Source organism: Hemiscyllium ocellatum, chromosome 2 (genome assembly GCF_020745735.1).
Source record: "Hemiscyllium ocellatum isolate sHemOce1 chromosome 2, sHemOce1.pat.X.cur, whole genome shotgun sequence".
Taxonomy (NCBI): domain Eukaryota; kingdom Metazoa; phylum Chordata; class Chondrichthyes; order Orectolobiformes; family Hemiscylliidae; genus Hemiscyllium; species Hemiscyllium ocellatum.
Genome location: NC_083402.1, coordinates 74,034,637 through 74,050,804, shown reverse-complemented (window position 1 = coordinate 74,050,804; position 16,168 = coordinate 74,034,637). Strand labels below are relative to the sequence as shown.

The window sequence follows — 16,168 nt, the reverse complement described above, 5'->3', positions numbered from 1 at the left end:
CTACCTTTTATCTTAGCCTGCTTGGCACACTCTCCTCATTCCTGAAGAAGGGCTCATGCCTGAAATGTCGATTCTCCTGCCTCTTGGATGCTGCCTGACCTCCTGCACTTTTCCAGCAACACATTTTCAGCTATACTTGTTGGTGCTTGGCAGTTCTCCCCCAACTGTTCAAAATATCCGATTTTATACCCCAAGATATCAGATCATTTCATTGGCTTGATGTCATCAAAGCACTAAATTTATATTTGATTGGATTTTGTTCTCTGTGGTATAATTTAAACTGATTGGCCGAATTTGAATTTGGTTTTGCACCATGGCAACACAACAGCAGCTACTTGGGTCAAACCAACATTTTTAAATTGTTCAGCACACTCTGTGCTTTCAGCCATTGCCAACTTCCTCTCTCACTTAAAGGCACAGTATACACTTACACCTTCACAACATTACCATTGACCAGATACTCAACTGGACACACCATATAACCACAGTGGTGACACGAACAGTTTAGAGACTAGGATTAGTGAATAACTCATCACCTGACCACCAAAGCCTGCCCACCATCTACAAGGCACAAGTCAGATATTGATGGAATAGTCCCCACTTGCCTTGATGGTGCAGCTCCAACAACACTCAAGAAAATTGACACCATCCAGGACAAAACAGCTTGCTTGATTGGTATCACACTACTTTCTCCATCACTGACACTTAGTTGCAGCGGTGTGTATGTTATCTGCGAGATGCACTGCAGAAATTCACCAAAGATCTTGAGATAGAATCTCAAAACTCACGACCACTTCCATCCACAAGGACAAAGGTAGCTGATAAATGTGTGTAAGCCACGCACCATCCTGATTTGGAAATATATCATCATTCCTTCAGTGTTGCTGGTTTGAATTCCTAGGATTCCCTATCTAACAGTATTGTGGATCTACCTACAGTACATAGACTACAGCAGTTCAAGAAGGCAGCTCATCACCACCTTCTTAAGGGCAACTGGGGATGGACAATTAATGGTTGTCCAGCCAGTGATGCCCACATTCTACAAATGAATTTTGAAAAATTGAGGAGGTGTGCGTAGAGGAAGGTAGATGGGAACAGCCTGTTTTTCTTAGCAGAGAGGTCACAGATTGTTTTAACCTGAATGTTTGAAAGATTAGAGGAGAGACAAAAATATTTTTCACCCAGACAGTGGCTGGGGTCTGGAACTCACTGTCCTTGCCCTCTCTTACTTGCACTTGATTCCAGACCCATTGAATTGTCTTTGACTTTCAAATATGCTCTGAAATGGCCTAGTAAGCCACTTAGTTGTATTAACTTACTCCAAAAATGTCTAAGAATAAAACTCAATGGACCATCCAAGTGACCAAGCACTGGACACGACAAATGCACAGCCTGACTAGTGAGCCTTGCAAAATCCTTCTCGATAACATCTAGGAATTTGTGTCAAAATTAAAAGAGTTTCCCACACACAGTCAAGCAACAATTTGACAAAGTTACATACTCTCAAAATCATATCAAAGTCTGAGATTCAATTACATCCCAAAAGTGCCATTATCACGAGCATGGATCATAACCTCTGATCCTGAAGAAGGGCTTATGCCCAAAACATCGATTCTCCTGCTCCTCGGATGCTGCCTGACCTGCTGTGTTTTTCCAGCACATTTTTCAACTCTGGTCTCCAGCATCTGCAGTCCTCACTTTTTCTTCATAATCTCTGATCACCTATGGATTTATTGAAGTCTTGAACAAATATTTTGTCCAGATGCCAAGGCTGTCTTATAAAAAAACTAAAAAGTCAGTATCTTGCTTTGAGTGCTGCAAGCTAAGCAAACAATCAAAATGAAACAGGACAAAGAATTTCAGCTGGCCTGCAAAGTCAAGCACAGGTACTCAACTGTTCACCTACAAACATCAATGCTATTGTATCACTTAACATAATGTCCACAATATCCAATCAGCAATCAGAGACTGATCTGTATATCTTTTCTAATTTTCTTGGATTTATTTTGCATTTCTAATCTCTAGTCAATGGGCAGATGTTTTAGAGGAAGTAAATACATTACTTTCACTAGACAAAAAGTACAAGGTAAACAAATGGCACTAAAAGCCAGTAAGCTCCTGGAACTGATGGAATACATCTTAGGATATTAAAGAATGTAGTTATAGAGATAGCAAAGCACTGTTAGTAATCTTTCAAAACTCCTTAGATGCTGGAAAAATGCCAGAAGATCAGCAAATTTCCACTGTCTCAGATTTATTCAAATAGGGAAGGAGATAACTGTTGGCCACATAGCCTAACATCTTTTATTGGGAAAATATTAGAATCTACTACAAAAGATGTAATTGTAGTGCATTTAGAAATACATAATATGATCAAGCAGAGTCAATGATCTCATTGAATGGAAGAGCAGACATGATGTGCTAACTGGCCTACTTCTGGTCTTATATCTTACAGTGAGAAGGGATGAACTTGTTCCCTTTCTTTATTCATCTAACCCAACATTACTTTACAAATGACCCCTTTCTTTGTTGATGCCCTTCTCCCAGACCAATAAATTTATGTTGTAAAAGGAGCCAATTTAACCAGGCTTTGTGTATTTGAATGTGTATTATTTCTCCTCACATTTAATAATAATCAACTCACTCTTTTATTAACTCAAGAAAGTCGCTCCTCTGGCATTTTTCCAGCATCAAGGAGTCTTGAAAGATTACAAACAATGCATCCACTATCTCTGTAACTACTTTCTTTAATATCCTAAGATGTATTCTATCAGTTCCAGGGACTTATTGGCTTTTAGCCCCATTTGTTTACCTTGTACTTCTTGTCTAGTGAAAATTATATATTTACTTTCTCTAATACATCTGCCCCTTGAATATTTATAATTTTTGGAATGGTATTAGTGTCTTCTACCATGAAGACTGATGCAACTTATTTATTCAACTCCTCTACCATTTCCTGATTCCCCATTATTATCTCTCCAGCCTCATTCTCCAAGCAACATTTGTTCACTTTGGCCTCTTTCTTCCTTTTATATATATTTTTAAAACTTAGTATTGTGTTGGTATCAGCTGCAAATTTATTCTCAATGTTTATCTTCTTCCTCTTTATTTTTTTGTTGGTCATCTCTTGTTGACCTTCAAAACTTTCCTTATCCTTCAGCTCATCACTAATCTTTGTCACATTTAAAGTTTCTTCTGTCAATTTTATGCTGTCCTTAACTTACCTGGTTAACCATGATTGGTTTATCCCCTTCCTATAATCCTTCTTTCTTGATACATTTTTGTTTAACTAGTCTCTTAAAGATTTGTCATTTTTCGTCAACCATCTTTGCTGCTTTCCCAGTCCACTCCAGCTAGCTCTGCCCTTATTCCTTTGTAATTACCCTTACGTAAGGTAGAAAATTGTTTCTGACTCAAGCTTTCCCTTCTTAAACTGCATGATAAATTCTACTAAGTTATGGTTGCTGTTTCCTCAGGGATCTTTCATTCTGAGATCATTTATTAAATCTGCCTCATTATATAATACCAGATCAAAAGAGCTGATCCCTGGTTGGGTCCAAACATATTGTTCTAAGAACTAAGAAATTGTCCCTAATACAATCTGTATTTGCCCTCATTGCTACCTCTGCCAATTTGACTTTCCCTATCTACATATAGATTAAAGTCACCTGTGATTACTGTACTAGGAGAAAGTGATTACTGTAATGTCTTTTTTTACATGCTGTCATTACCCTCTGAATTATTCACTCACTTACTTTTTAGAAACTGTTCAAGGGCCTATAGGCAACACCTGACAGTGACTTCTTCCCCTTGTTGTTCATACTTCTACCCACGTAGATTCCATATTTCTGAATCAAACAGCATTTCTTGCTATTGTACTTACCCCATCCCAAACTAACTAGGCTACCCCACTACTCTTTCCTTTCTGCCTGTCCTTTCAAAAAGTCACGTACCACTGAATACTTAGTTCCCAAATTTGGTCTCTTTGTAACCATGAACTTAACTTGGCTATAAATTCATACAAATTACCTTCATTGATTATTTGACAAATTAGGAATCTTGTCTGGAACTATATTAAACTGGGGCACGTTGCCTTGCCTGAAGACTGGTCATAACGCTGTCTACATAGTCCAAAAATAGTCTTGTTGCCAGCCTGGATTTGCAACATCCTTTATGTCCACAAAACTTAGGTGCAATGTAATCTGGCCAGTTAGCATCCCAACAGTCTACTCTCAAAGTGATGGAATGAATCATTGACAGTGCTATCAATTAGCAGTTTCTCATTAATAAACTTGCCAGTGGTACACAATTTGGATTCCAATGAATCACTCAGCTCCTGACATCACTACACCCTTGATTCAAACAACAAAACTGAATTCAAAAGGTGAGGTGAGAGTGACTGGCCTTGATATCATTGCAACATTTCACCATCTGTGCCACAAAGGAGCTCTGGAAATATTGAAGCAAATGAGGATCAGAGGAGGGTGGCATTGGAACTTTCCACTAGTTGGTTAGCACAAAGGAACATGGTTGTGCTTGTTGAAGACCAACTACTCCGTGGGCTGCACAGTGGCACAGTGGTTAGCACTGCTGCCTCACAGCACCAGAGACCCAGGTTCAATTCCCAACTCAGGCGACTGACTGTGTGGAGTTTGCACATTCTCCCTGTGGCTGTGTGGGTTTCCTCTGGGTGCTCTAGTTTCCTCCCACAGTCCAAAGATGTGCAGGTCAGGTGAATTGGCCATGCTAAATTGGCTGTAGTGTTAGGTAAAGGGGTAAATGTAGGGGACTGCGCTTTGGCGAGTCGGTGTGGACTTGTAGGACCGAAGGGCCTGTTTCCACACTGTAAGTAATTTAATTTAATGTATGTACTCAGTTTCAGGACATCACAGCAAGAGTGCCTCAGACAAGTGTGCACAGCCCCAGTAGCTTCATCAGTGACATTGCTTCCAACAGAAGGTCAGAAGTAAGGACATTTACTGATGACTGTAGTGTTTAGTTCCATTCGCAAGTTCTTATATACTGAATCAATTGGTGCCTGCATGCAATGGGACATGGACAACATTCAAGTTTGAGTTGAAAGGTGTGGCACTGGAAAAGCACAGCAGTCTGAGGAGAAAGAGAGTTGACCTTTTTGGGCAATAGCCCTTTAAACACATTCAGGCTTGAGTTAAAAGGTTGCAAATAAGATGTGTGTGACATAAATGCCAGACAATAACTATCTCCAATAAGGCATGATCTAACTATTTCTACTTCATATTCAATGGCATTACCAGTACCAAGTTGCCCTGCAGTAACTCACCAAGCTTCTATTACAACATCATCCAAAGTAGTGATCTTTGGCACTTAGAAAGAGGTCAGCAGACATATGGGAGTACAATCAAATGCAAAATCTTCTTCAAGGGATACATCCTGACTCAGAAATAAATAACTATATCTTCACTGCCACTGGTTCAGAAGATAGGAATTCTGGCTTTGCCAGCAACACCTACATCCCATGAATTTTTTTCTTAAATACTCAGTTTATACCTGTTTGGTATTTAACTTTTCTGCATAATAAGGTAGTTGAAGGCCGATAATCTCAGTTACCCAGGACACTGCTGTAGGTGACTGTTTAGAGCATCTTCAAAGCATAATCATCTTTGCTTCCTTATCAATCATTCTCCCTCCAGCCTACCATCAGAGGATGAGGAATCTGCTGATAGTTACATAGATTTCAGTTCCATCCCAATTGCTGAGATGATGAAGCAGCCATCCTCTTACACATATTTTTATTGCCTTAAGGAAATTTTCCATGAGTATAAGTATTATGCATAACTAAAAATAAGAAGGTGGAATGACACCAGTTATATTACAACTGTGTTACAACAAAGCAGTGTAAACATTTACTGCCAAATAGAATAAAGAATGAAATTTTAAAAACTTAAACAAAGGAAAAATAAAGTCCAGGATCTTAATGCTCTTCCCCATTTCAAAGATCATGAATAGAAGCACAGTGTGGCCATGTCCTCCAAAATCTTCTGAGACACTGGCAGTGAATTGAAAAGAATGAAAATGTGGCAAAATGCAGGGTTTTGCAAACACCTTCATCCTAAGCAGACACTCCATCAGCAGACACTCAGCCGCCCTTAACTTTATGCTGTTTCCTCTGGTCTAAAAAGTTCCAGGATGCAGACACTTCCCATGCTTTGCTGCCCTCAGGACAGAAATTGTCAAAGGCCACCTGCTGTGCGGCGAATGTTCGAACAGACAACTCACCTAGACGACATGGTTAGAGGTTCAGTGCCAACCAACAAACCAAACTACAAGGTGGGGGTGGGAGGTGACAAAAATACTCATTACCTCCAGGTCATAGCTAATGTAACTCAGTTGTCAAGGCCACCCATGCTCAGTCAATCAATATTCAAGAAGTTTCATCCACCCAACTACATGGAGCTCTCTTTCAAATTGCCATCATTTTAAAAATGGTGTGAAAAACATTTCAGTTTAGGCTACTAACATGTACTCCAAATAAATTTCCTTCAAATTACCACCCTAAAAAGCACAGCTTCCCTCAGTCAATGGCATTACCATTGCTGCAGATCACTATTCACCAGAAAGTTAACAAAGTCACTATATAAATAGTGACCTAAAGGCAAGGTTTTTCTATAGTGAGTGATTTGTTTCCTGGTTTCCCCAGTCTTCCCATGGCCACAAGGCACAAATTTGGAGTGTGAAGGAATACTCCCCACCTACTCGGGTGTGTATCTTCCACACGGAAGAAGTTCAACACCATCCAGGCCAAAGCAGTCAGCGTGATCGGTAACCAATATACCACCGTGACATTCACTGCCTTCATCACCAGCTCCTTTTACACAACTGCACTACAGCAACTTATCTAGACTTTTTCTAGCACTTCACAAATCATTTCCTCCTACCACCTAGCAGAATAAGGGCAATGGGTGCATGATGATTATCACCACCTGCAAGTAGGAAAAATGTGACTTGAGATGGCACAATATAAATGTAAACATGATTTGGAAATCTGCCTATTGCAGCAAAATGTGAAACAGGACCAATGACAGATTACTTGTGCACTCTATGTGTACCATTTTCATAATATAGAATGACGTAATGAAACAAATAATACAGAATTAAAACTAATCTACCAACCCTTTAATACAAACTTGTTACAATTCCACTATAGCAATACATTAATACATTACATCTAATCTGCATTTACCTGTGATAGACCTGACTTCAGGTTTCTTGGGTTCAGGCCTTCTGAGATGCTTTGGAAGCTTATCATTTTCAATATGCCATTTTTTCAAACACTGTGGCTCATGAATACTTATAGATGTAGTTCCATATTCTCTGCCACAAAGATAGCAGACAACTGTTCGTGGGCGTCTAATTACTGGTGGCTAAAGACAAATGTTAAGCTTTAGTCATTTAATTCAAAAACTATGAAGTACGAAAGGCACATAGAAGGAAGACATATAACTTACACATATATGCAGTAAGCTGTAGCTAGATGAGCACAATTTATTAACAAAATAGAGAAAAATTCTGCCACTGTTTTTGAAGGCTTAGTCAGATTTCTTTCTACCAATTTACATTATAATTGAGTATTACACTTTTGACCGCTTATGTACTTTATTTCCCTATTGGAACACAAGCAAGAAAATCAAATTACTTAGACGTAATACAAACCCCAGTAGGTTATGAGCTCTACTCTCATAAATAAAATAGATCATCTCACTGTCATACCATTTTCACATTGCACTGGATTTTTACAGACTTAGAGGGTCTCTAGATTAGTCCCCATTCCAGAAGTCCTACCACAAACACAACACTTATCAGTTTTGCAAAGTTAAGGAACGGAGTGGGTATTAGTTTGCATATCCATGGTTCACAGAGGTAGTTGCACATATAGAGATTCAGCTGTGTTTAAAAATATTCACCCTTCATTCGTGGGCTATCTAAGACGTGATCCATGGTCTTCAGACATTTAAACAAAAAGAGTTGTTTGCAGATATCCAGGTATCCTTTTGGGAGAGGTCATGTTCCCTCATGAATTGTTAAAATTAGACATGACTGTGTTTAGAAATGGACTGAGTGGAACTGTCAAGCTGTCAAGGCATTTAAAACTTGAAGCACTTCAAATTTGGGGAGGAAAAAAGAAACTCCTGTTGGGGGAAAAATCAGTGCTTTCAATATCAATAACTATTTGTTGACATAAGGCTGAGGCTTATCGGAAAACCAGCACAGACATGGTTGAAATGCTCCTTCTATACCATAACAATTCTGTGATTCTGTAATTATATGTTTAGTGCTGCATGAATGATTCCGCAACCTATTATTATCACAGCAGAAGGTTTGTAAGTTCACAATCTGATTGACAACCTCAACCAAGTCTTTGATATGGGGCTATGAGTACAAATGTGTATCCATAAAGGTTTATGGTACTTGGTAGACATCACATGAGATTTATCAACAAGATTTATATTTCAAAAGTCATCAATAGAAACTTACAGCTTTATTTTATTCCATCTCAACATGGCTCCTGAAGTCAGCTCAGTGAATACTGAATGAATCAGCATGCATGGTAATCACGGCAAAGGGTTGGGACCACAATTTGCCACTAAACTGATATAGAGATTATAAAGAGCCATAGGGTGTGGAGTGGAGAGTATGGTTGGCATTGGAAGCTATGAGTGTGGGGAGAAAGACACATATTGCTTAGAGGTTGAGGGGTCATTAGGGTATGGATAGAGTAGTATTGATTGGCATGGAGGATATGAAGGACCATGAGGCTGGCTAGGTAGCATGAGGTGGCGTGAGTTGGCTTGGGTCATGCATAGGGAGTGTGTGAGGGCTGAGGACTAGAAAGTGTCTTGGTTTTACATCAAGTCCTGGAGCATTGGGGCAGTCTCTCTCACAGCCCAACTATCACACCCAGCAAACCTCATGACTGTGTCTACATTGTTTCTTGAGGCGGCAGCCCCAACTCATGTTACCATCTACTCTCACCAGGAACAAACATCACTGGACTTTAAACATTAACTTTGTTTTCTCTGCACAGATTCTACCAGGCCTGCTGAGTTTCTCCAGCAATTTCTGTTTAGTTACAAAGAAAGCTGCATTTGGTGACAGTGTGATTGCTGAATGTAGAACTGCAGGCAATGCAGTGACCACCCATGAGACATCACTGCTAGCGATGCCACTGATAGCTGCTGTCTACCTCAAAGAATAGGAACATTGAGCTATTCAATAATGCTTTATAAGTGTAATTCCGATGAAGCATTTGTTTTCAAATGATTCTCTGATGCAAAGTCTTAAATTTTGTGTGATCTTACTCTGCCAGCCTAATATAATGGGTTAGGGTTCACAGAATACTTATCTTCAAAAAATATTTCAAATTTCTGGGACTTTCAATGTATCTCTCCCAAACCTTGGTCTCCATGCTCATTGCCTCACTGACTATCTGACTCTGGACTTTCCACTGTCTCCTGCTGTACACTGCCATACACAGTCACTGCTTCCTGCACCCTGCACGAGATAGAACTGGTCAATGAGAGGTTAGGAGTGGCCAGGAATGTAGACAGCAAACTGGTCACTGAGCAATTTAAGCAAGAGAGTGGTGAGTGTTGAAGTGAACACTATAACATCAGTGATACTATTCCTTTGACTGTAGGTAGAATGCATGTTGACTTCATGTTCTGCTCCATATCACTGGCAGGAGGTTCTACAATGAAGAGGAGACCATCTGGGCACTTTCTGCTCAATCACATGTCATTGATGTTCCTGCCTCTGCACTCTCAGCTCAGAGGCAAAAACTTATTTCAAACACAAACATTTCAAATGATTCCTGTTGAACTTATGGTACATAAAATATAACATTCTGACAAAAATACTACATATTCTGATATACTTTCTCCATCTTACCTGAGAGAATTTCTCTGCCATTTGAGTTACAATCATAAATTCCACCTTCCTTTCACATTAAAAAAGTGTCCTTGCCTTCCATTTCCATCTCTGTCTCAATACCTCCCCTGCAGTCCAGCTTCTGCACAAAGTGCCCAGACCAAATAGTCAGAATTATGAACATTTAATTTATGACCATGACCTCTTAACATTTCTATAATGTTCAGCATGAACAATTCTACTATTATCTTCCATCAATTCATCTAACAAAGGTGGGCTCTGCAGGGTTATCAGGGCCAGGTTTGCCATTTTCATTTCCAGTATCTAGGTTGTTGTGTGTCTCATTTATTTCCTTTCTTATAATTGAATGGCTTATTAGGTCATTTCAGAGGTGGTTAAGAGTCAATACCACTGCTGGGGATCTGAGATCACAGGTGTAGGTCGTTCTGCTATAATGCACATTTCGTTAACGTGAATTTGCTGCAATGTGATTGATGAATTGGGGACGCTGTTTCTAAAGCATAAACTTTTAAAATGTATGTTGGCTGTAACACAATTACATTGTCAACATTTTAAGTGCCATTTCTCAAGTGATTTTTCTATAACACAGGATTGCACAAAAGTGTAACCATTGTGTTTAGAACTATCTGTCATCCAAACTAATTAAGGATGCCATACAGGGCACTAGTGAACAAGGTAGATACTTATGACAATCAACAATAGTTTCATGATCACCATTAGATCAGCTTTTAGCTCCAGGTTTATTTGTTAAATTTAAATTCTACCAGATGCCATGGTAGGATTTGAACCATATTCCGAGAGCATTAAACTGCACCTCGAGACCACTAACCAGGTTTAATTCCTATTACACTACTTGCCAAACATCATCCTTCACCTTCCCAGTCTCATCACTGACCTGTACTTAGTCACATTTGTTCTCAGATCTATCAGCTTGAGCTGCCTTCAGCAGTTATTGACAACCCCTCTGTCATTGAGCTCCCTTCTTCTGTCTCCTATACTCCTTCTTAAAATCACCATGATGTGATCTTCCTCACCTGTCAGCAATCTATCCCTTCCACAAACGCCCACATATTCGTCTCCCTGAACAGCTGCAATCAAAGTCAATCCAATAATTCAGCAACTCCTCCATAGTTAACAAAGTTCTTATGCAATAAAGGTAGTGCCTACTCACTCCAAAATCTCCAGGAAGGCTACCTTACTGGCTACACTCCACCTTTAACATTTGTGAATTTGAAGGCACATGTTTTTCATTTGCCAGCATAATTGCAAAGGTACAAGTTAATGTGGTGACCATATGTTTTAACGAATATGCATGACATGCTAATGCATTAAAAATAATTTCCCATTGTTTGCTGCTGGGAACAAACCATGATCCATCTTTAATCCTCTGCCAACTTATTTTCCAATATCCTTCCTACTGTCGCAAAGCTGAAAATTCACCTCCTGCACAATTAAGTGCCCCCATCCTCCTCACTTTCCACTCCCGGGAGTTTCACTGTGTTTTGATTTCAAAATCTAAGGCATTAATATAAATTGAAAATAACAGCAGTCCCAGCTCTACGTCTTGGAGAAACTCACTTTCCACTCACTTCCACTCTGATTAGCTTCTCATTACTCCCACTCTCTGCTTTTCATCTTGCATCTAGCTAGTTATTCATTTTGTTGCTTATTCCATAATTCTGCATATTCTCTGCTAATTCATTCATCTATTTTGTAGCACTTTATTGAAGTCCTTTTGGAAATGTAGCTAAATGACATTGAGATTCAGAAAGTAGGATCTCCCTTTTTAAAATCCATGCTTACTTTTCATTAATATTTCCAGATGTTTTTCTAATTTCTTCTACTTTAGAGGTTCCATTCTTTTTCTTACCACTGATGTTAAACTGACTAGTTTATCTGATAAGTTTATCTTCTTAAGTACAACATTAGCTATCCACAGGTCCTCTTGCATTGTATCTTCAGCTGACAAACTATTATTTTGTTAATAATAATTGTACCATAACAATAGTGTATGGTACTTCAACTATCTCTTTATTAGGTTATTTAAAAAATGCATTTCAGCGCTATGATACTTATCCTCTTTGAGTTTGATTAGTTTGTACAATATTTCTCCTTTTCTCATTTTGACTGACATTAGGTTGTTTCTAATATCTTCTTTTAATGTTATATCTATTTAATCCATTTCTTTGATAAATATTGACACAAAATAATTATTTAATATTTCTGCCATTCTGCTACTAGTACATGAGATTTAATTCTGTTGATTCCTATAGTGGCCTTATTCGCATCCAAACTTCCCTTATTTTGTTCAGATATCTATAGAATATTTTATCATTTTAATTTATGTACCTTAATTTAAGTTCATAGATCCTCTTTTCTTAATATTTTGGCCTTCCTTCTAATCTCCTTATATTCTTCCTCTCACCATTGTCACGTACTTAGTGAATATTTTCCTTACCATCACTTTTTCCCTCAAGCCTTTATTCATCAATAATGTCTCACGATGTTTAGTTAATTTTATTTTAGGAGAATATGTTTTCCTGGATTTTTTGATCACCATTCTCTATCATTGTTTGGCAATGTAATTGTATACTTTATCTTCCAAAGAGCCATTCCCAGTCTCTCAACATCATCTTCTCTCTAATCTATTGTTCTTTTTATGCATATATCGTTTTAAATTGTTGTCTTAAAATGTTTCATCTTACGATCATAATTCCTAACTAGTCCTGTATAGATACTTCTCTTATCTGCTGTGGCTCATTCCCCATTACTACATTCTTCAGTAAAATCTCACTTACTAGGTTTTTTACACATTGCATTAAAAAGGTTTTGTGTATATGTGGAGGGGATTGTCTACTTTCTTATCCCCTTTATGTACCTCGGCTATTTGAGTTTTGGTAGTTGAAATACCACCATGATTATTATTCTTTTTTTCTCTAAGTTGGTTGGATAATCCTTCCACCTCCCTGTGACTATATGATAGTTTGACAGTTGATTGGTCCTTTATCTTCATCAGTTGGATTCTATTTCTGCTTTAATTGCTGGCTGCATCACACTTTTTAACTACCATTGTGTTGTCTCCAAAATGTACTGCAACTTTACTAATCATTTCTCTCTTTTTTTTGAAATATGATATATTCTGCAATGTGTAAGTCCTGATATTTCTGTAGCCATATTTCAGTGATCTCTACTATACTGTATTTGGTTCTTTGCAGGGTATAATTATCGCCAATTCCTGTTTTAAGTCTGACCTATGTATCTTGCTCCACAGACATTTTAACTAATTTTTCACATGGAATGGGCAGAGGTTGATCATTTTGCCAACACCACAATGATTTAAGCAATTTCAAACAAAGAATTGTCCACAAGTGTATGTGTCCACTTCTGTCTATTTACTTACGTCTGTCATTTATTTTCCTTGACCTTTCAATCTTGGAATCTGAAATATTTTTCCAAGCTTCAAATGCTTGCTAAAATATTACTTCCTCATTTTGCATTTCCTTTTAACTGTTCTGTTCATTTAAATGTTACTGAGTTCATTAAATGTTACCAGTTAAGTGCTCCTGCTATTCATCCATCTCTGTATCCAATGCTGAGAAAAGCAGTAATGAGAATTGCATTTTCTCATTCTGGTGGGATTTGCCTCAGTTCTTATTCATTTAGAAATTACTTGCATCAGCACATGATGATTGACTCCAATTTCATAAATGGCATTCCTCAAATATTAAACATTTCCATCCTCCACAAAGTCCAAGTGAGTTCAAACTTCACTGTCAACATTTTGGGTCATATTAAGTTCCATTTGCTCATCACTCTTTCCTTTTCCAAGCTAGTTTGGACCTATCCATCAACACATTTGAATTTAAAATCCTCATCTTTGAATTATGGTACATTAATATTTGCTCAACTTAATATTTAGAACATACCCCAGCTTTATATCCCTTTAATCTAGTGTTCTGATTCTGTTCTATTCCCTCTTTTTGTTCTCATTTTGGCTAAACCACAGGTGAAGTATTTGTAATAAAAGGGGTTTAAAAACTTACAGAACTGTAACCTGTACTTGACTCAGGCATTCTGGATGATGTACCTCCACCTTTTCCTTTACAGCTTCTTTGGTGCACAGAAAGTCGATCAGGCAAAAATGTTCGACCACAGTTTTCACAGGGAATGAGTTGAGCATTTGCACTTGCAAATGCTGCTGCGTTAGTAGCATCAACATCATAAGAACCATCAGTTTTAACAGCCTCTGGTTTTCTTGGTTCTGGTCTTCTTTGGTGCTTTGGTAATTTCTCATTCTCAATTCGCCATTTCTGTAGACATTGAGGCTCATGCAAAGCAATTGAATGTAATCCAAATTGTTTACCACATATATAGCACACTCTCGAGAGTTTTGACATAGCTAACTTTTTCAAGTCCTTAAACTTGAATTATTGAGCTACCTTGTGGAAACAGTTTCCTTTTCAGTTGTGCAGGTATTATATTCCTTTAATTCTTGAGAACTAGATATTAGGTTTTCTGATGATCCGCAATATGTGAAATCAATGTTCAGTGGATGACAATGATATTCAATTTGACCTTGCACAGTTCTAGAAGTAGACTTGATAATGAGTATAGAATTAGATTTAATGGATTACGTGTGGATCTCTTTGCAATGATTATTTTCTGTTATAGCTGTTTTCATGGATGGTGCACTCGGGAAGACTATTTTTCACAGCTTACACATACTGGAAGTTGAGTTTTTGTGAACAAACTAATTTTCCAACTGTTGCTGTATCAGAATTTGTAGGAGTAAAACAAAATAGAAGAATTTGGTGACATAGGAGAATGCCTGAGAAAGGAAAAGTCTGTGTTTAAATATAGCAGTTGCACTTTTGGAAACTCCAAATGTACTACACAATCAGCACATATAAGGTAGTTGCTATTTATAGTATTGTTTTGAGTATAATATTTAAACAATTTTGAGAATTACATACCATAGTGCTTCAATCTATTAAATAAACATTAGCCAACACCTTAATTATCATCTGGAAAAACAATCCAAATTCAGCCTCATCAAGATACCACAGCTTTCCATGGGTACTTTTCATATTATTGAAGGTGGATAGAGGCAACATTTTTGCCACAATTAATTTGTTTGTAAACAATATATCTCAAACTCAGTGCACAGAGTTTGGTCCAAGGAAGAACCAAGCAAAAGTAGCAGATTCATATAAAAAAATTTTAAAAAAGATTTGTTAACATTTTGAGATCGGGCAAATAGACTTTTGTTTTAGAATGCTGTGTGTTATTTTGTTTAGAATGTAGTTGATTGTTTTTCGAATACATGGATTCCATTTTAAAAAATTGTGTCAGCTGCTTGCTATAATCTGTCCGAAATGTAGCAGGTTGTTGGATATAGATTGGTCTTGAGCCTCTTCAAGGAAATTAAAACTCTTAATAATAATATTTCTTTTGTAATCTTGGTACTTAAGGAACATCAACCAAGCAGGGAATGGAATGAGCTAGGAAATTATAATAGCATTGAATTAATACGGTGTAACAGAGTTACGTGGCCTACTCAGTAGCCGCTTCCCTTGTTAAGTATTTGCAGCGTAGTTTACAATTGAAAGAGGAAATATAAAATCTGAAATCCCCAAGCTTTTGTTGTCACTTTGCAATTTATTTTCATGTTGTCTTTGTGGAAGACCTATTCTCAGAACCTCGGTTGGTCCCCAACCCTAATTTGAATTGAATTGAATTTATTGTAACATATACCGAGGCACAGTGAAGAGCTTTATAATTTACCTGAATTTAATCTCCCTGATGAGGCTATATCCAACATCATGGATGGTGCACTCGGGAAGACTATTTTTCACAGCTTACACATACTGGAAGTTGAGTTGATGAAAATTCTACTCACATTTTGGCCAAATTATTAGCTAGCAGCTGAGGCAGTGCAGAATATTCAATTAGCAAGGAGATACAGCAAGAATATTTTTCAGTTTCTGCACACTGAAAGCTGAGATCTAGATCAAGCGAAAAGTTGCTGTAGCAGCATTTGTAGTGGCTTAAAAAAATGGAAAACCCACCATCGCCACAAGAGGATGTTGAACTGATTGTGGAAATGGGCTAATGTGGGAGCATGCCAGTAATATTGCACCAAGGCGCCTTGTGTTCAGAATGGACCTATCATTTAGTTGGAGAATGGGGCTAAGTGAAGTTTTATTTCAATTTGAAATTCTCGAGGTGCAGATTTATCACC

The 16,168-nt window shown here is 37.9% G+C and overlaps 1 protein-coding gene across 1 annotated transcript in view; it reads right to left on the bottom strand.

Moving 5' to 3' along the window:
* The window catches only part of LOC132825874 (zinc finger protein 474-like), a 35,702-nt gene extending 21,378 nt beyond the window's left edge, over positions 1-14,324 (bottom strand). The window contains exons 1-2 of the mRNA XM_060841465.1: positions 13,971-14,324; positions 7,223-7,403 (exon numbers count right to left, since the gene is read on the bottom strand). Coding sequence (XP_060697448.1) covers positions 7,223-7,403; positions 13,971-14,324 — 535 coding nt within the window. The remainder of the gene's footprint in view (positions 1-7,222; positions 7,404-13,970) is intronic.
* Positions 14,325-16,168: the final 1,844 nt, after the last annotated feature.